The sequence below is a fragment of the Tamandua tetradactyla genome, chromosome 5 (genome assembly GCF_023851605.1).
Source record: "Tamandua tetradactyla isolate mTamTet1 chromosome 5, mTamTet1.pri, whole genome shotgun sequence".
In the NCBI taxonomy this organism is placed as follows: Eukaryota; Metazoa; Chordata; class Mammalia; order Pilosa; family Myrmecophagidae; genus Tamandua; species Tamandua tetradactyla.
The window spans coordinates 77,656,028-77,676,860 of NC_135331.1; the positions used below are offsets into that span (position 1 = coordinate 77,656,028).

The 20,833-nt window shown below is 33.2% G+C and overlaps 1 protein-coding gene across 4 annotated transcripts in view; it reads left to right on the forward strand.

Annotated features, from left to right (window-relative positions):
- MFN1 (mitofusin 1) overlaps window positions 1-20,833 on the forward strand; it is a 50,847-nt gene that overhangs the window by 16,038 nt on the left and 13,976 nt on the right. For all 4 annotated transcript variants that reach the window (XM_077161122.1, XM_077161121.1, XM_077161123.1 and 1 more), the window contains exons 8-17: window positions 2,022-2,175; window positions 2,294-2,361; window positions 9,205-9,326; window positions 10,947-11,073; window positions 11,248-11,352; window positions 11,613-11,715; window positions 11,850-12,079; window positions 13,203-13,355; window positions 14,067-14,263; window positions 15,852-15,986. In XM_077161122.1, coding sequence (XP_077017237.1) covers window positions 2,022-2,175; window positions 2,294-2,361; window positions 9,205-9,326; window positions 10,947-11,073; window positions 11,248-11,352; window positions 11,613-11,715; window positions 11,850-12,079; window positions 13,203-13,355; window positions 14,067-14,263; window positions 15,852-15,986 — 1,394 coding nt within the window. The remainder of the gene's footprint in view (window positions 1-2,021; window positions 2,176-2,293; window positions 2,362-9,204; window positions 9,327-10,946; window positions 11,074-11,247; window positions 11,353-11,612; window positions 11,716-11,849; window positions 12,080-13,202; window positions 13,356-14,066; window positions 14,264-15,851; window positions 15,987-20,833) is intronic.

Sequence of the window (20,833 nt, forward strand, 5' to 3'; positions counted from 1 at the left end):
GGCCACATCTGAGCAACAAAAGAGGTTCTCTTGGGGGTAGAGAATTTATTTCTTGTGTGAACTTTTTACTGAAGTATGACATATATAACAGAAGAGTATGCAAATCGTAAGTGTCCGACCCAGTGCATTTTGCAAATTTAACACACCTGTGTCTGTATCCAGAAAAGAAGCAATTCCTAACACAGAAACCATTCTTCATGCCCTTTTCCGGTTTCTGTCCTTCCCTGAGGGGATAACCACATATTCTAATTTACAGCAGCACAGATTAATTTTTCCAGCTTTTAAACTTTATGCAGGATAAGCTTAGAGTATCTGCATTTGTTTCTAGTTTCTTTCATTGAATGTTATGTTTGATAATTATCTATATTGTTTTTGTGTAGTGGTGGTTCATTCTCATTGCTCTTTATTTCATTGTGTGAATATACCACAGGTGATTTATTCATTCTGTTAGTGATGGGCATTTGAGTGATTTCCTGTTTTTAGCTCCTGTGAGTAATACTGTCATGCATATTTTTGTATATATCCTTTTGGTGCACGTGTTTATGCCTTTTTGTTGGATATATGTCACTGTTCTTACTATAGAGCTCTCTTCTTATAGCTCTGTGGTAAAGGCTAGTACTAAACTGATCTGTAATGGTTAATCCTAGCTTTAATACTCATATGCTAGTTTCATTTACAATGTTGTGCTTCCATCACCACCATCCTTTATCAAAACGTTTCATCTCCCAGCAGTACTCTACCCATAAAGCAGTAGCTTCCTCTTGTCCCTCCCTCTGGCCCCTGGTAACCTCAGATCTACTTTCTGTCTCTGAATTTGCTTATTCTGGATATGTGGTACAATACTTGTTTCACTTAACATAATATTTTCAAGATTCATCCATGTTGAAGCATTCATTCCTTTTTATGGCTGAATAATGCACCATTTTGTGTATGTGCCACATTTTTTTATCTGTTCATCTATTGATGGACACTTGGGTTGTTTCCAGTTTTGGCTGTTATGATAATACTGTTGTGAACATCGGTTAAAAGTGTTTGTTCGAGTCCCTGTTTTCTCTTTCAGTATATACCTGGAGTAGTAATTGTCAGTCATTTGGTAATTTTGTGTTTTAATTTTTTTAGAAATCGCCAAACTGTTTGTCATAGGGGCCACTCCCGTTTCTATTTCATCCAGCAATGTACGGCAGTTCCACTTTCTCTACATTCTCACTAGCACTTGTTATTTTCCTTTTTCTTTTTTTTTATATAGCCGTTCTTGTGAGTGAGAGGAAGGATCTCATTATGTTTTTGATTTGCATTTTCCTAATGATTAGTGATGTTGATCATGTATACTGTCAGCTATTTGTATGGCTTTTGGAGCAACATCTATTCACATCTTTTGCCTGTTTTTTAATTGTGTTATCTTTGTTCAGTTGTAGGTCAAGTGCTGATCTTAAATATAACAGTGCAGCTCTGTTCCTAAGGAATGCATAGTCCCCAACCTTAACTCCCAGTGGTTTTAAGAAAAATAACATTTATATTCTACTCTCTAGTAAAAAATTGCTACATTGTGGCAAATTTATTGTATACTTATTTTCTAATTGCAAAGGCAATAACAGCTTCATTGTAGAAAACTTTGGAAAACAGAAAAAAGCATAAAGAATGAAATATCACCCTTGAGACTGCTACTACTGTTAATTTATACACACATCATTTTTTTGGTAGTATAATCACGTACAACCTTAATATCGTATTGGGAACCTTTTGCCATCCAACTAAGTGTTAATGTTTGGCAACAACATGTTTTATAATGGCTGTGTGGTATTTGTTAGTATGTCAAAATTTTAAATGTTGAAATGAAAGAATCATTATTTCAGATCAAGAGAAAGGAGTTTCTTGTCAAGCTTCATGTATTAGAATTTTTTGATTAGTTAAATATATGGGTAATATCACTATTAAAGTTTAGTGTAGGCCTGTAGTTGTTGGTTATAATTATATTTGTTTAAACTGTTAGAATTATTTTAAACCCTTTCTTTCCTCTGTAGGTACGTAGGCAGCATATGGAAAGATGCTTAAATTTCTTGGTGGAGGAGCTCAGAGTTGTTAATCCCCTAGAAGCTCAGAATCGCATCTTTTTTGTTTCGGCAAAGGAAGTTCTTAGTGCTAGAAAGCACAGAGCACAAGGGATGCCAGAAGGTGGTATGTATTAACTATACATTTCCTTTTGAGGATTACTATGGGTTATAAAAACACCTGCATGCTAGAAATCTTATCTTGCAAGATAGAAGATTTGAAAATTTTCACTTATATGTTACAGGTGGGGCTCTTGCTGAAGGATTTCAGGCAAGATTACGGGAGTTTCAGCATTTTGAGCAAATATTTGAGGTAGGAATTTTTTGGCTATATAGGCAGATACAAAACTTCAGCATTGATCGTAATCTTGTACTCTATTTTCATTATATATCTTTGACAACAACCTTTGCTATTATTTAGTAGTCCCTGACTCATAAACTGCAAGTGAGACACAGAAAGCTTGAAGAAAAGAAGTCCTTGTGAAGTGATCCAGAAGAATTGTTAACTAAAGATTATAATTTTTATTTATTCTTTGTGTGTGTGTATATATACACACTTAAATGAGAAGCTATTTCCCAGTTGCTTGTGCTATCCAACAGTGAGTAAAATTGTCCATATTCAGTAAGATAGACAGGCTGCTGGGATGGCCAATAGGATATAATGAAGATCATCCTTTTTCTTGAGTATCATACTATTTACGGAGCTATATATAGAATGTGGTTATGCCATTTGACCAAGGTTTATTACATTCCTGAACTTTGGCCACCTTTTCATTCTCCATACTTTGTGTGAACAAATGAATGAATACAAAAATAGTTAAGATACACAGTTCCCATACTTGAGGAATCTTGCAGGAAACTACTGAAGCACAGGAGTGCTTGATGTGTGGCTAGGGAGGAAGGATAATTCCATCTGTTGCACCATGAGTGCCTTATTCAGACACATTGAACTTAATCTACATTTTACCAAAAAGTTCTTTAGACGTTAATCATCTGAACTCACATTTAATCTACTTCTGTTTAGATTCCATATTCCTTCCTCACCCATGAATGAAACATAAAGACTTCAGAATGGAAGAAACCTCCATCTGTAATTATTCCATATATATATTATATATATAGTAGCTACTTTAATAGTTGGGACATGATTATTGACTAAACTTGGCAGAATTTTTCAAATTGAAACTTTGCTAATTATCCCACCTTTAATTTGGTGAAAGGAAGAAAGGCCCATTATGCAGATAGACAAAGTGTGTGAGAGAAAAAGAAAACCCACCACCAGCTGTCTTGGTAAGATTTCTCTAATGGTTCAGATTCCCCTGGAATCTCAGTAGAGGTTCTCTTATCTCAAACCAAGCAATAGAGTACTTGACGTTCCAAGTTACTTAAAGACCTTTGTTGTCTGTCTGTTTTTTTTCCCTTTTCCTTCCCCAAGAGAAATGATGATCTCTTCACTCTTACCAGTTATTTAATCTATGGGGAAAGCATGAGGGAGGATCTATTGTTCTATTTCCCTTGCATTTGCTTTTTATTGACCATTCACAATATTTTTTTGTGAATATTTATCATTAATTTCTCCTACCAAATCATATAATGTTCTATTATGCACTTTTACCTTTTTCATATTGATTCATGGTATACCTTTTGCTTTCCCAGGATATATCCTTAAAGAGGTAGGAATGAAAATAGTAATAATCAGGCAAACTTGGAAACTACTTTTTAAAAATATTTTTCAAAGAAATGTGGCAGGGCATTTTTTTTAATTGTATAAGTTTCTTTGGGAATCTGAGAGTTATATGGAAAAAAAATTGCATGTGAGCAATTGCTTTTTTATAAAGCCATGGAAGAGTATCGAGCTTTAGATTTGGAACATTTTGTGTAAGTAAAACTATGATATATCTAAAGTGAGAACCAGCTAAAAATTACTCAAATTTATCTAAAAAAAAATAATCAGATGGGCAAAAAATTTTTATGTTCAGCTATACTAAAGGCCAAGCGATTTTTGGTGCTGACTTTGACAACATTTTTCACCTTTTTTCCAAACATTTATCTGAGCTTTGTTTCTTAAATTAATTTTGACAAGTTGTGATTTCCTAGAAATTGATGCCTTTCTGAAAATTTATACTTTACTAGCATAAAATTATGTTCAGTTTTAAAATTGTTGTCCATTCTCATTCCTATATATTCCATTTTTATATATATATGTTTTTTACCTTAGCTGGACTTGTCAGTGACTTAACTTATTTGTTTTTTCAGTTGAATTGTTTTTACTTTTTGTTTTTTAAGAAAGGATTTAGTGCTTTGCATTTGTCTGTTAGTGCAGTTTTGGGTTTATCTCGTGAGTTTGAATATCTAGTTAGGTTTGCATTGTTTCTGATTAGTTTTGAATGACAGTTTTTGGCATTTCCTTTTAGTAACAGGAGTTGTTAAAATTGAAATGTGTTGATTATTTTAATCTGACATTCGGTCATTTCTTGATTTCATTGCATTGTGGTAACAGAATATGGCCTGTATACACTTTTTTTTCCTTTGGAAGTCATTTCAGTTTCTTTATAGTCTTATAGGATGGATCTTTGTGAAAAGAAAAATTTCACACTAAGTTAAACAAAGCTTTAAGGTTAAATTGGGGCAGGCCACGGTGGCTCAGCAGGCAAGAATGCTTTCCTGCCATGCCAGAGGACCCGGGTTCGATTCCCAGTGCCTGCCCATGTAAAAAAATAATAATAATAAAAAAAATAAAATAAAATAAAGTTAAATTGGGTACAGTTGAGTTACATCAATGTTATTCTAATAATATTCTTTTCTTATTGTTTTCAACCTGCATTTGGACAGCATATATTCTAAAGGCAAGTTAGAAAATCCAGATTTCTGTGCACAAATCTTTGGTCTTAAACTATTCTTTGGTTTATGATGGGATGGTGACATAGACAAATTTTTTATAATGGGAATGGATTTGTTGTAAAGGACATTCCTGGGACAATTGGTGAAATTGTAACAAGGAATTGTATTGTCTTAATGGAAATGTTCTGAGCATGATAATTGTCTAGTGGTTATGTAGGGAAATGTTACCATTCTTAGTAGACAAGATCTGCTGTAAATATTTAGCAGTAAGGTTGTAATGACTGCAGTAAACTCTCGGATTGTTCAGCAAATAAGAAAAAAAGAATGTATGTATTTGTAAGAGAGAGATAAAGAAAGAAATGAATGAGGCAGAATGTCAACAATTGGTGTATATATATGTGAAAAAAGGTATATTGGTGTTCATTCTTGTACTCTTTCTTATTGGTTTAAAATATTTTGAAATAGTAAGGAATGATGGATAGCATTTTTGAGTGTTGGGGTCTGAAATCAAGGTGACTTGACAAGTTTGTTGATTTTATGTTTTAATTGAATGTACAAATATTAATATTTGCATATGTATAGCTATGTATGATTAATTATTAGCTCTATCTTTAGATGTTTGTAGGAAACCAGAAAACTGTTTTTTGGGATGTGATTATTATTTTGGTTCTGACTCTTTAGAGAGTATTAACCAATAGTTTACTCTTAAAGGTCAAATTTTAATTGGATTATTGTAGTATTTTAAAATTTTCCTTAGAAAATTGGAAGAAAAAAAAGGAGTTTCTGATAGAAAAAGCCTGGAAACTGGTGGCACACTATATATGTTCCTCTTGGAGATTTATATATGTATTAGTATACCGAGAAATAACTCAGTAAATAAACTTTAACTTAGTTTTTCCTATACTTCTATTTGAGAATAAAGTTTATTTTGCAGGGTACCTGTTTATCCTGCAGTTTAGTGAGAACATCAGTTTGGAATATTTTTAAGTAGAAAATACTTGTTTTCTGTTTCTTTATTCATCATTGTACATTCTTGAATCAAAAGTAACTTTTGCCTAATAACTTTTGGAGCTCTTTTCTTTCCTGTCTAGTCTAGCTCTAACACTGTGCTGTTATCTACACATTTGGATCTTCATTGCTGATATCTAGATCTGCTTCATCGAGGAACATAGTTTTTTAAATATTTTTTTTCCTTTTAAAAATATTATGTTTCTATGATTTCTTGTGGAGGTTAATTTGGCACAATTATGAGGGATAAATTAAATTTTCTGTTGGTTTTTAAATATTTAATGTAAATTGAGTAGTTCCTGGTGTTTTAAAGAAGGAAGCATCCAGAAATATTTTATCCTTGCTTTAGGCATTTAAATAGAACAGGAATGCTGTAACTTCCAATCACTAATATCTTTAGAATTAGTGAAAATAAGTGATGCATAAAATGCATTTCATCATAACCAAAAGTGAGGCTTTACAAATAAAAGAAAGTTGTGTGGACTCTGAGTTTAGTGCAAGAAAGGAGCCAGAAGTCTTTATAAACTCGCCTAAATGGATTACCTACAAATGCAGTATAGCTAAATAAAGGAATCTGTTTTGTTTTGTTTTTTCCTCAAAAATACTGGAGAGTTTAGCTAAAATGGCAGAAGAGATTAAAAGTCTTTCTGTGTAAGTAAAGTGGACATGTAATCATTTTAGAGACATGGAGACTAAGGGTAGGTTATAAATAAAACAATGAATGTACCATACTAATGACTTTGTGATGAGTGTAGTGATAGAGTATTAAATGAATATTTTTTAAGACTTGTGAAAGCTATTTCTTGTGACAAAGAAAGTACAGGAGTGAATTTTAGTACACATTATACTAGGTAAATAGAATAAGGAGATGAATTCATACAAGCCTCGGACGGTTGGGACATATCCCTAATATGTTTTTAATTTGCCATAGAAAATAAATATGGTCTCTTAGAAAACATCTTTTCTAGTTAATTGCAGTTGATGGGACCAGTCTAGTATTTCTTAGGGTGTTCAAAGACCAGATAACTTTTTGATGGGACCAGCTTAGTAATTCTTAGGTTGTTCGAAGACCAGATAATGTTTCTCTGTAAATGCTTGTAGTTGTTTTTTGCTTGTTTGAGTTTTTGTTTTTCTAATTGGAGAATTTATAAGTTTACAGAAAAATCATGCTTAAGATAGAGTTCCCCTATACCACCCAGTTAACAGCTTGTATTCATGTATATCTGTTACAGTTCATGAAAGAACATTTTAATAACTGTATAATTAACGGCAGCCCATCATTTACAATAGTATTCACTCTTTGTATTGTACAGTCCTATGTTTCAATTTGTATTCTAGCAATATATATGCAACTTAAATTTCCCTTTTTCACCACATTCAGATATGTAATTCAGTGCTGTTAATTATGTTCCTAACTTTGTGCTTCCTTCAGCATCATCTATTACCAAAACTTTTTTATAAACCCAAATAGAAACTGTACAACTTAAGCATTAATTCCCCATTTCCTTCTCCTACTCCAGCTCATAACTTACGTTCTGGTTTCTAACTCTATGAATTTGCTTATTCTAATTATTTCATATTGTGAGATCATACATTATTTGTCCTTTTGTGCCAGGCTTATTTCACTTAACATGGTATCTTCAAGGTTTATCCATGTTGTTGAATGTTTCAGAACTCATTCTTTTTAATAGCTGAATAATACTCCATTGTATTTACATAACCACTTTTTATTTATTCATTACTCTTTTGATGGACATTTGGTTTATTTCCACATTTTGGCAGTTGTGAATAACACTACTATAAACATTGGTGTGTAAGTATCTATTTGGAGCATATACCTAGAAGTAGGATTGGTGGGTCCTATATTAATTCTAGTCTTAACTTTCTGAGGAACCACCAAACTGTCCCACAGTACAGTAGCTGTACCCTACATTCGCCCAATAATGAATGAGTGTTCCTATTTCTATACATCCTCTCTCACACATGTAATTTTCTATTTTATTAATAGTAGCCATTCTAGTGAGTGTGAAATGATATATCATTGTGGTTTAGGTTTGCATCTTCCTGATAGCTAATAATGTTGAACACCTTTTTGTGAGCTTTTTGGCTATTTATATATCTTTGTTGGAGAAGTGTCTCTTTAAGTCTTTTTCTGATTTTTAAATTGAGTTGTCTTTTTATTGGTGAGTTGTAGAATTTCTTTATGTATTCTGGATTATTAAATCCTGATCAGATATGGGGTTTCCAAATGTCTTCTCCCATTGTGTGTGTCTTCATTTTACTTTCATGATGAAGTCCTTTGGTGCACAAAAGTCGTTAATTTTGTTGTTTGTGCTTTGGGTGTAAAGTCTAAGAAACTATTGCCTAACACAAAGTAGTTGTTTTTAAATGTTGTCAGTAGAAGAGAGGACTTTCTGTTAAGTAAAAATGGAATGAGGCCAATTTTATTTTAATAATTTTGCAAACTTGGTGATGAACAGTAAAAAGTATGTACATAAATTTTTAGATAGCAATTAGTATGCACATATTTAAAATGAAGCAAAAATTTTGTATATTCATCACTATATGTAATGCATTCTCTTGTATTCGCTTCCATTTCAGAAAGTGCTGACTATGAAATGCTAAATTGATTTTTAGTCTGTTAGTTTGAAGGTAAAACAAATGAGATAGGGCATTAATTAGGCCTGATGCAGACACTATACCCCAGTGACAGTAAAAGGATATCCGAAATAACTGCAGATAAGCTATTGAAATATTAGACTTTTTTTCTTAAAGAATATGTTTCAAATTGTTCATGTTTTAATCTGTAGAGGTCCTTTTTACTAACTCTACATGAATCATTTTAGAGAATTACACTGGTATTTTTTAATGAGGTAGAATTCTAATTCATAACTCAAGAATTTTTATTAGGTTGTCCATTGCAAGTATGAGAAAAATCAAACTGAACTAGAACTGGATCTAAGGTGAGCCAGATAAAATTAGGAATTCTAATAAGGAAACCCTTTTTAACAATAAAAAACAGTGCCCTGTTTTGTTTATTTATATATTTTAATGTTGTAGTGGACAGAACCATTGCACATTACTGGGTAAAAATACACAAAGCTTTGAACTTGCTGTTAAAGTACTTTTTAGTTTTGAATCCTTGTCCTTTTTTTAACCTTTGTAATTTTAAGTTGTGTTTATGCATTTATTTTGCATTCTTATTTCTGTTTTTGCTTAAGTTACAAACAGCAAGTTTTTGTGTTTAAATTCCTGAAAATGTTGTGATGGAATTACAGTAATGTGTTATGGCTTGGGCCCCTCGCAGGAGTGTATCTCGCAGTCAGCAGTGAAAACAAAATTTGAACAGCACACTATCAGAGCTAAACAGATACTAGATACTGTGAAAAACATAATGGATTCAGTAAACGTGGCAGCAGCAGAGAAAAGGTATGAGTTCATTTTATTGCAACATGAAAGTGTTACTTTTTTGTGTGTCAGTGTAAGTTCCTAAGATTAAGATTTAAAATTGTTATATTGTAAATACTTTTCACACTAAAATCAACTTTGTGGGTTTTAACTGTTCCCTACTTGCATATTTTTAAAGTGATGTTTGAAATTGCAAATATTCTTTAACCTTGAGGAAATCGTTAACCATCCCTTCATCTCAGTAGTACCATGTATGAATTAATGATTTAAAAATATTTAGTGGTTTTAAAATATCTTCAAAGCAGAAGAACCATTTCTTCAAACAGAATTCTTTGCAAAAATGAAGAGCCTGTGATCCTTTTTCTAAAATTCACCTCATGACCCATTCTTTCATAAATTTATGTATTAACACCTTAAAATCACTTTTTTATGCAGTTGTGGTTTTTTGATTATTGGCTAGTAAATACTGCTTGCCAGCCAGAGTGTCAATTTGGTAAGTATTACCCTACTTGTCATACTGTACTGTGCTGTTTGATTCCATTTTTAGCCTTACAAAGAGTGGAAATGAGTATACTAAAGTGCTGTCACCATTGATGAAGAGTATAGTTTTCACAAACTTGGTACATTTGAAACAAATATCAGAATCTTACTAGATATGAAAAAAATGATGGTGTTAAGCCTCAGTTGAACGTTTACTGGAGTTAAGCCATTGGAAGGAAAGATATATAGCATCAAAGATTGTGTGCAAGATGAAATATAACTGGAAATCTTAAATGTATTTGACGTAGAGGGGAGCAAAACTCCCCTCATATCACATTTCAAGTCTATTGTTTGGTTTTTGACACTTTTTCAGGAGTGCATTATGCATAAAACTAGAGAGCTGCCACCACATAAAATAGAAGAGAGAGAACCGAAGTCCTTAAGCCTTGTAAGGTTCCTCTGTAGATAATATATGAGATTATGTTGCCATTGAAGTCCTTTTCAGTGTTTTATTGTAGTAGCCAAACTAGTGTTTGGTCCAGTGGATTGACCTTATTATTGATTTTTCTAAATGTAGGAAAATGAACTAAGTATGGCACAAAGATGATATGATGTGAGCAGTTTTTATTATCATAATTTCTTGGGCACACTTTCAGCTCAAAATTATTTTAAAAGGCTCTCAGGTCTTTGTTTTCCCATATTATCCAGGAGTTGACAAACTTTCTATAAAGGGTCAGATAGTAAATGTTTTAGGCTTTGTGGCCATACCGTTTCTTTTGCAACCACTCATCCTTACAGTTGTCTATTGAAAGTAGCCAGAGAAAATGGGTAAATGAGTGGGTGTGGCTGTGTTACAAAAAATGGGCAGGGTGCACAGGTGGTTCAGCGGTAGAATGCTTGCCTTTCATGCGGGAGACCCGAGTTCAATTCCTGGACCATGCACCTAAAAAAAAAAGGGCAGGTGACTGGATTTGGCTTCTTGGCCACTGTTTGCTTGACCCTTGTTTATTAAATTGTTTGAATCCTTTTAGATGTTGAAATATGAGATAGCTTTTTTCTTGTGCTATACTAAAGGGTTCAATATATCAATGAGTGTCTTTGTTTAATTGCTTTGGGACTTCAATATACCCTAAATATTAATTATTCTTCATATTTTAATAGGGTTTATTCAATGGAAGAGAGGGAAGATCAAATTGATAGATTGGATTTTATTCGAAATCAAATGAATCTTTTAACATTGGATGTTAAGAAAAAAATCAAGGAGGTAACAGAGGAGGTGGCAAACAAGGTGGGTGACAATAACTTTATGATTAAAATATATGAAAGTAGAAATATTTTTGTAATGTTAGAAAAATTCTTGTTATTGTAAAGGAATATTTAAATTTTGTTTGTTTTCAGTTTGATTTGTTGTGTGGTTGGTAATCTTTTAATTCTTGGTCTCTTGGTTTTTTAATATTTTCAGGTTTCATGTGCAATGACAGATGAAATTTGTCGACTCTCAGTTTTGGTTGATGAATTTTGTTCTGAGTTTCATCCTACTCCAAGTGTATTGAAAGTGTATAAGAATGTAAGTTAAAGTGTAGTTAAAAATTATTCCGAGACAATTACCTCACCTTATTCTCTACTCTTATTTAGTGGTTTGGGTTTTTTAGTATCTTTGTGGTGACTCGTATAGAATTAAACTGTTAAATCTCTTGTGCACTCTTGCAGTGAATGTAAGCTATATTGTATTATACTGTTGAGTAAGAGAGGATAACTCTCTTAAGTCTCTAAGAAATTGGCATACTCTGGAGAAAGAGTAATGTGATCATTTACCATTGTTAATAGGAGCTAAATAAGCACATAGAAGATGGTATGGGAAGGAATTTGGCTGATCGGTGCACCAGTGAAGTCAATGCCTCAATGCTTCAGTCCCAGCAGGAAATTATTGGTAATATTTATGTCTACAAGGCTCTTTAATTATTTTTTTCTTTCTTTGGAAAAGGATTTATTTTCCTTGTTATGTCTTATAGAAGGTAAAACATTATTTACTACTATTAAAATAGGTATCCTATTTTTGTCTAGAAAATTTGAAGCCATTACTTCCAGCTGGTATACAAAGTAAACTACATACACTGATCCCTTGCAAGAAATTTGATCTCAGCTATGACTTAAATTGCCACAAGTTATGCTCTGATTTTCAAGAGGATATTGTATTCCATTTTTCCCTGGGCTGGTCTTCCCTGGTACATCGTTTCTTGGGACCTAATAATGCTCAGAGAGTGCTGCTAGGATTATCAGAACCTATCTTTCAGGTATGTATTTTTGATTCTACCTCCTGAGAACCTTTTTTTTTTCATTTGCTTAAATTTTTTTCCCAGGACTAGCTTTATCAGTCTGGCTTAGGTGTACTGTGCAGAAGGGAAAGCCAGTCTGAAGTTTTCATCCCGTACTGTTGTAGGTGTTTGTAAATTTTTTGTCTTAAAAGTTTTTTTTTCCCCAGACTTTAAATAAGCTGGTATAAATGCATTTTTAAAGAAAAACCTTATTGAATTTTATATCAGCTCAGGGCTTTTCAGAAAATTTCTGGAGTTGAAAAAAAAAAAACCTTAGAACGTTGTCAACTTCAAAGAATCCGTCATACCTATTAGTTGTCATTTACTGTTCCCAGCCCCACCACTAATCTGCCTTCTCTTGGTATCAGTTTACCCTTTCTGGACATTTCATATAGATGGAATCATAGATATGTGGCATTTTGTGGCTAACTTCTTTCAGTTTTTGATGTTTGCAAAGTTTGTCATCATGTTAAATCAGTGTTGTAATCTGTTTAAGTACCTCATCCCTTTTTATGGCTGAATAACAATCTGTTACATGTATATACCACCACATTTTGTTTATCCATACATCAATTAAAGGACATTGAGTTGTTACTACTTTTTTGGCTGTTATGAGTAATGCTGCTATGAACATTCATTTTCAAGTTTTTATGTGGATGTATGTTTTTATTTCTCTTGGGTATATTTTGCTGGGAATAAAATTGCTGGGATACCATGGTAGTCAGCCGAACTGTTTTCCAAGGTGGTAGTACTATTTTCCATATCCACAAGCAGTGTATGAAAGTTCTGAGTTCTGAAACATTCTCATCAACATTTGTTATTAATTCTTCTTGAGATTTAAGGGCCTGATGTTGAAGGTAGACTCCACTGTATATTATGGGAATGAATTATTCTTCATGATATCCTTGGTTTGTGTCATAGAAAATAATTTTCACACCATTTTATTTTCTTCATATATTTTTATGGTAAATTCATTTGGGGGTTTTTCTTTTTATAGATTTACTACTACGATCTTTGAAGCATTATTATAAATTTTTATAAATATAACTTTTTTGTTTGTAGTTGTTTAACTGAAATAATCTTTTTTCCTCAACCTTACCAGCTCCCTAGATCTTTAGCTTCTACTCCCACTGTTTCTACCAATCCAGCAATACCAGATAATGCATCACAGGAAGAACTCATGGTTACCTTAATAACAGGATTAGCTTCTCTTACATCTAGAACCTCTATGGGCATCATTGTTGTTGGAGGAGTGGTAAGAAACACTAATTTTCAGTATAATTAAAATAGAAGTTTTCTCAAAGCTATCTGTAAGGTCATAAAAGACACACATAAACATGCATGCACAATTTTATTTCCAGACTCTATGAAGTGATTTGACAATTTGTAGGTTAAAAGTGGGAATTGCAAAGAGTTTTAGAAGTCTGATCTTAAATTTTAAAAATATATAGTATCTATATGTCTTTAGAAGAGAAACACCACCAACTAGCTGGTCCTTAAAATAATTCTTCCTAATCATTTTCACATCACAGCACTCACATCAGATATTTCTTAACATACTTTGTAAGTCATGTTAGGAAGCTCAGCTTTAAAGTATTAAAAGATTCTTTTTAGTAGTAGTTCTTACATTTTAAAAGAACATTTCATGTCATTAAGAGCATATATTTACTTTTTGGTTTTGGAAGCCTCTAACCTACAAAAAAAGTTAACTCATTTACAGATAGATTGAATCAACCCACCAAATGTGGAACAGAATATAAAAATTCCTGATCTGATACATGCTTCTCCCTTTTCAGCCTGATTGATTTCCAATCACTTCAGATTTTCTCATGGAGAAGTAATACATTTTTAGAAAATTTATCTTGAAGATCTGTTTCCAAAATGATGAGTGTCCTAAAACTCCTTTTGAAATCTTCTCCCAAATGGTGTTTTTCCTTCTAAGTTAAGTTATGGCTTTGTCTTACAGATTTGGAAAACTGTAGGCTGGAAACTAATATCTGTTTCTTTAAGTATGTATGGAGCTTTGTATCTTTATGAAAGATTGTCCTGGACCACTCGTGCCAAGGAGAGAGCCTTTAAACAGCAGTTTGTGAACTATGCAACTGAAAAACTGCAGATGATTGTTAGCTTCACAAGTGCAAACTGCAGTCATCAAGTACAACAGTAAGTGGAAAGATGCTTCTTTTGTTAAATAAAAAAGTTTCCTTGAAATATCCTTGGAGAAAATGTACAAGTTAAGCAAGCTTATAGCTCCAAGAATTATCACAAAATGATAATTATCATTTCAAGAATTATCACAAAATTTTATAACTGACACTGCAGTGAAGAAATAGTATTGCAAATCTCAGAAGCATCACTTCTGCCCTCTTAACTCTTCTAATCACTTTTTTTTCCGCGTTCTGATAGATCGGAGTTGAACATTTGTAAGTTGGTGGATAGAACTTCGCAAGAACTCCAGGGAGCATCCAAAAGGCAGTCCTTTAGCAGACCTATTCTAAACTTATGTTCCTGCCCTTAAAATATTTTGTTTCTCAATTATGAAATTTGTTTCATAACAAAATTGTTTCATCAGTAATGAAAACTGAATTCTTAGCAGTTACTAATTAGGTTCAAAAGGCATGATAGTAGGTAGACTGTTAATTTTATGGTGACTGTAATTTATTTTTACCTTCTCAGTCTAGATTTGTAATTTAAAGGTTCAATTTTTTCAGAACTCAGAATTTTATTATTATAACAAAAAAATAACTGGATCCACCTAGTTTCTGCTTTTATGCATTTTATACGATAGTTTTAATTTTAATTGATTTATATCAAGGAAAATCCTTTCTGCCAATGAAGGTACCTGGGACCCCAAAATAAATCAGCTGAGAATACATAGGTAAACATTAACACAAAGTTAATGTAGCTTTCATTAATTTGGTCATCAGACTTTCATGAATTGCCCTCCATGTGACAATAACTAAGCTAGGGGCAATGGGAAGGAAATTAAAAGTTGAAGATAGTGTGATTCCCTAATGGAGGGAAGTCCTAATAATTGCTCAATTTAAGTTAATTTCTTAAGACTTTCTCATAGATATTTACTGAATGTTAATTTTTTAAACAAAAGTGTTCATTTAATACTTAATAAAATATTAAAGAGAAATGCTTCATCTGTCTGTTACTGGTATTATAGGGAAGATGCACAGGAAAACAGATGCAAAGAAAAATGAAAAATAGGTCAATAAGTTGTGAAAATACAAAGGGTGTTTACCAATTCTGTTATATTAACTCATACACTAATGGTAGATACAAACCTTTGGTTCTAGAAACACAATTGAATTTTGTTATGATTTAAAGTCTTTTTATGTATATCACGGAAGTTCATGGAATCCTTTTCTTTCATGTTCTTGATAATTATTTTTATAGGGCTGAGGACAGAGGTACTGTTTATTGTGCTTATAAAGAGATACACTTTCTTTGACCTTTATCTAGATAAAGATTTCTAGAGAAATCTTTCACCTTTATCTAGACTAATCAAAATTGCATAGGAGAGGTAACAGTGCCCTTGAGTGCACATGAAATTAACTTATACCATGTTAAGGTTACAAATGCCATACCCATCCTCATACTATGTTTAGCCATGTTCTTTGATATACCTTTTTTAGTTATGTTTTTGAACTTGTGATCTCCTTTTTATGTAAGCTATAAATTAAAGCTTACTCATTTAAAAATAATATTCATGACTGCTGATGAGATTGTTTTTTAATTTAAGGGAGATGGCTACCACTTTTGCGCGCCTGTGCCAACAAGTTGATGTTACTCAAAGACATCTGAAAGAAGAAATCGATAGATTATCCAAAGAAATAGATCAGTTGGAGAAGATACAAAACCATTCAAAGCTCTTAAGGTATCTGAACATTTTTTTCTCAGTAATATGAACATTTAGTGGTCTGATTATAAAAATATAATTATATGAAATCACTGGTGAATTTGTATTGCAACTTCTGCTTTCTGTGCTGGCTTAAGTTAAAATTTTCCATATTTAATTTCATACTTTTTGCAGTTTCAGTGAAAGCTAATTCAACAAGAGCAAATGAAAAATAGAGTTTAAGAAGACAGTTTTCTCATTCATTACAAGTTCGTAGACTCTTCACATTGGAACTGAATTAAAGGAAATTTTATAGAACTAAACTAATAAATCTTCATTAAGTTTCACAAGTCCGTTTTCAGAACATAAATTCTGTAATTATGTGTATGAGTTTTTAGTCCTATATATCTGAGAATCATAGCTACTGTTTTGGAGATTACTGGGTATTAAATTGAGATTAAAGTTAACAGGATTACCTGATATAATATGGATTTTTTAAAATTGATTTATTGGATGCATGGGTAGTTCAGTGGTTAGAATGCCTGCCTTCCATGCGGGAGACCTGGGTTTGATTCCCTGATCGTGCACCCCCCCAAAAAAAATTATTTATTATACAAATATTATTATACAAATTGTTATACAAAGTCTAAAGTCTATATTTAGACTTTGAAGTCTAAATCAATTTTACTTTTGGGAACAAGAAGGCAAGTGTCCCCATAAAGTCTATGGCAGGTCAGCTTTTACCTTCATGTTTGGGAGAATCATTGGACATCATTTAATCCCTGTTGCTACTTACCAGGGAACATTGCTACATACAGTTTTATCCATGCGAGAGCAGCTTATTAGCCAGTGCTTGCAATTTGGAGTGACTGTCCTTGTGACCTGAGATTTGTGACATATATTTAAAACACTTGTGATATCATCTCTCACTAGTGTGTCTTTTTTGATCAGCTGACACATTGTCATTGTACTTCAGTTTAATAATGTTTGGAAAAAATGACTGCCTATCGTCATTAGATATTACTACCTTCTCCTCACCCATCCACCTCCACCCAAGTGAATGTTATGTATTATTATGTTGTACCGATTTTAAGTTAGATCATCCCAACTATACCCTTCAAATTTAATGAAACTATTCATTAAATTTTTTACCTGTATAGGTTTTTAAAACATCTGTGTAGGTTTTATTTCATCTTGTTATACTAAAACATGAAAGACAAAATAGATTTTTGGTATTTACAATAGCTTTCCAATTTTAGCTGGAATCACTTGAATAATTTTGACTATTTTTGATCTGCTAATTACTCCTTTTACTAACAGGAAAAAATTTAAAGCAAAAACAATTACCATGACAGTTGGACTCTTCTTTGTCACTAGATTACACTCAGTTGTTCAGATGGAATTTAACTTATCTACTACTTCAGGAAAGTTCTGTGAAGTATACAGTGGAGTACACAGCATAGCATATGTACATTGAACTTATATACCCTCAATTCTATGTGCTGAGCCAAAAAGTAAAACAAAAACAGAAAAGAAAAAAGAGAATTCCACACAATGAGTGTGTGCCCTGGCATATAATGAGAATGGGAGACACAGATCTGTCTTATCAGTCTTCATTCAGAGTTCCTTTCTTTCTGTGCACATTTGACTGCAATCAAGTATGCTTCTAGTGTTTAAGAGAACCAGTTTTGGTATTCCAGGGCCCTTTGACATAAGCCATCTTCTTAGTATATGCATAAAATTAATTGTCCTGTACTTTATGCTTAGATTGTATGTAACTTTGAGCTTATATAATTATATATAACTCCCCTTTAGAATATGACACCACTGTCTATTGTGCTTTTAATTCTCATTGACGTTTTTGTCTTTTATCTTGTAACTTATTAAAAAATATTTAATTCATCAAAGTAGTACAAACACATAGTTTATAATCAAATAGTACATACATCAAAGCTTAGAGTGAAAAACAAATGTGTCTTATCCCACCCCTTTCCCATTCCTAAATCCTACTTGCCAGAGGCAATCGCTTTTAATTCTTAGGTGTAGATTCTCTGATGTGTAATAAGACTTGATTTATTTCTGACAGAAGGCTTCCCCACAGTTAATTATATTTATAAGGCTTTTCTCCAGTGTTGAGTCACTGATGTTTGGTGACGTGTGCTAAAAAGGAACGATTTCTCATACTGATTACAGGAATAGGGTTTCTCTCCAGGATGTATACTCTTATGTTGAGGAGTGCCACAAGCAATTATGGAAGGCTTTTCCACACAAAACATTTTTAATACTTTTCTCTAGAATGAATTCTCTGATGTACAGTAAGATGGGAATTCTGCCTGAAGGATTTTCTACAGCCACACTTAAATGGCTTCTGCCCCCATGTGGATTTTCCGGTGCTTAGTAAGGGCGGAGTTGCCAATGAACACTTTCCCATGTTCAGTAAACACAAAGGGTTTTTCTCCTGTATTTTTTCACATTTGCGTTATAAGGTGGGACTTCTGACAGCAGGTTTTCCCACAGTCACTACATATATAGAATTTCTTTACTCTGGGGATTTTCTGATGATTCTCAGTGACTGAGCAATCCAATTTGTATTTATTACAAAATTGTTGTTTTAGGGAATGTTGATGTTTCTGTCAACTTTCTTATTTTTATAGGCTGTTTGTCCGGTGGGGAATTTTCTGGGAATGATGGTTGCTGTGCTAGAATGTAACCTGGGGGGAGGGCATACACTTTTCTTCTTCCTCTGGTGAGATTTTGTTGCTGTGTTTCTAAACAGCTCATAGATTTAGAGGGCTCTTCAAAGCTTCCATTTGTATCTGCTACCTTATAAATACCCCACCTAGGATAGTCACATCTTTCTTTGTTGTACTTTGTCTTTTTTCAGTGGTTATCAGGAATTCTTTATTCATAGCTCTCACACAGCCCAGGCTCGTGGCCCTTGTTCCAGCTTAGAGGTCACAGCAGTTTGCATCACAGCGGTTTTGGAAGCTGGAAATCCTGCTAATGGGGAAGGAAATAGGAATTAGTTTGTGCGCTCTAGCATTTACTCCTCCAGTGGGACCCAGTTCTTGTGATTCTCCAGTATCAACCTCATAGGTCCTCCCAGGAGAAATACATAGCCACATCCTAAAATGTTAATGGATCCTGTGGCTTTTCTGATGGGACAGCAGCCACTACTGAGGAACCATCCAGCCCTTCCTCAAGAGAATGGGAAGAATCAAGCAGAACTCCTGACTGCTGGTGCTGCTGCTGGGTGCTGGGCCTAGGGCCTGGGTACCCTGCCCCAGCCTCGTGGTTTTCATGTACTTATTGGCAATTTGGATATCCTCTTTGAAAAAAGTCTATTCTTTTTCCCATTTTTAAGTTATCTTTTGTTGAGTTTTAGGAGTTCTTTATATTTCTTGAATATTAAGCCCTTATCAGATAATATAATTTCCAAATATTTTTATTCATTCTGTAAATTGTCTTTTCACTTTCTTGATAATGTCCTCTGATGCACAAGTTTTTTATTTTGATGGAGTCAGTTATTTTTTTCTTTTTTGCTTTTGTTTTTGTATAAAGTCTTAAGAATTCACTGCCTAATAACAAAGTCCTGAAGACACTTCCTGTGTTTTCTTCTGAGTCATATAGCTTTAGTTCTTATTTTTAGATCATTGGTCCATTTTGAGTTAATTTTTGTAGTTAATGTGAGGTAGGGGTCCACTGTCATTGTTTTGAATGTGGATATCCAGTCTTCCTAGCACCATTTCTTTCCCCATTGACTGGTCTTGGCACCCTTGTCAAAAACCAGGTGGTCACAAATGTATGGGTTTGTTTCTGCACTCTAAATCCTATTCCATTGGTCTGTGAGTTTGTCTTTGTCCAGCATCACAGTGTTTTTTATGTACATTTCTAATAAATTTTGAAATTGCAAAGTCTGGTCCTCCAACATTGCTCTTCTTTTTCAAGATAGCATTGGCTGTTTGGGGGTCCTTGCACTTTGTGCAATATGATGATTAACTTTTCCTGTCTGTAAAGAAGCCTGTTGAAATTTTGAATGGAATTACATTTAATCTGGATATTGCTTGGGTAGTGTTGACATCTTAACAATATTAAGTCTTCCAATCCATGAACACAGAAATGTCTTCCCATTTATTTAGGTCTTTTAAAATTTCTTTCAGCAGAGACTTGCTACTTTCCGTATATGGGTCCTTTACATTCTTGGTTAAATTTATTCTTAGATATTTTATTCTTTTGGTGGTGGTGTAAGTAGAATTGTTTTCTTGATTTCCTTTTCGAATTGTTCATTACTAGTGTATGGAAACCATCAGTTTTTGCATATTGATCTTGTACCCCATGACTTGATGAATTTATTAGCTCTAGTAGCTTTTGGGGGGGGGCATATTTCTCTATATAGTATCATGCTCTCTGCAAATAGGGACAGTTTTATTTCCTTTCCAATTTGAATGTGTTTTTCTTGCCAAATTCCTCTTGCTAAAGTTTCCCGTACAGTGTTGAATAGCAGTAATGAAAACGGCATCTTTGTTATGTTCCTAACTTTAGGGGGAAAGCTTTCAGTCTTTTACCATTGAGTATGTTAGTGCTTGTTTTCATATATGCCCTTTCATGTGTTGAAGAAGCTTCCTGCTGTGCCTAGTTTTTGGATTTTTTTTTTTCTGGAAAAGTGCTGGATTTTTTTCATGGCTTTACTATGTTGGCTGAGGTATGTTTTGTTTTTTTCCCTTCAACTTTTATTGTGGTGTATTATGTTGATTTTCTTGTGTCAAACCGCCCTTGCCTTCCTGGAATAAATCCTACTTGGTCGTGGTGTATAAACCTTCTAATATGCTTTGGATTCGGTTTGCTAATATTTTGTTGAGGATTTTTATATCTATATTTATAAGGGA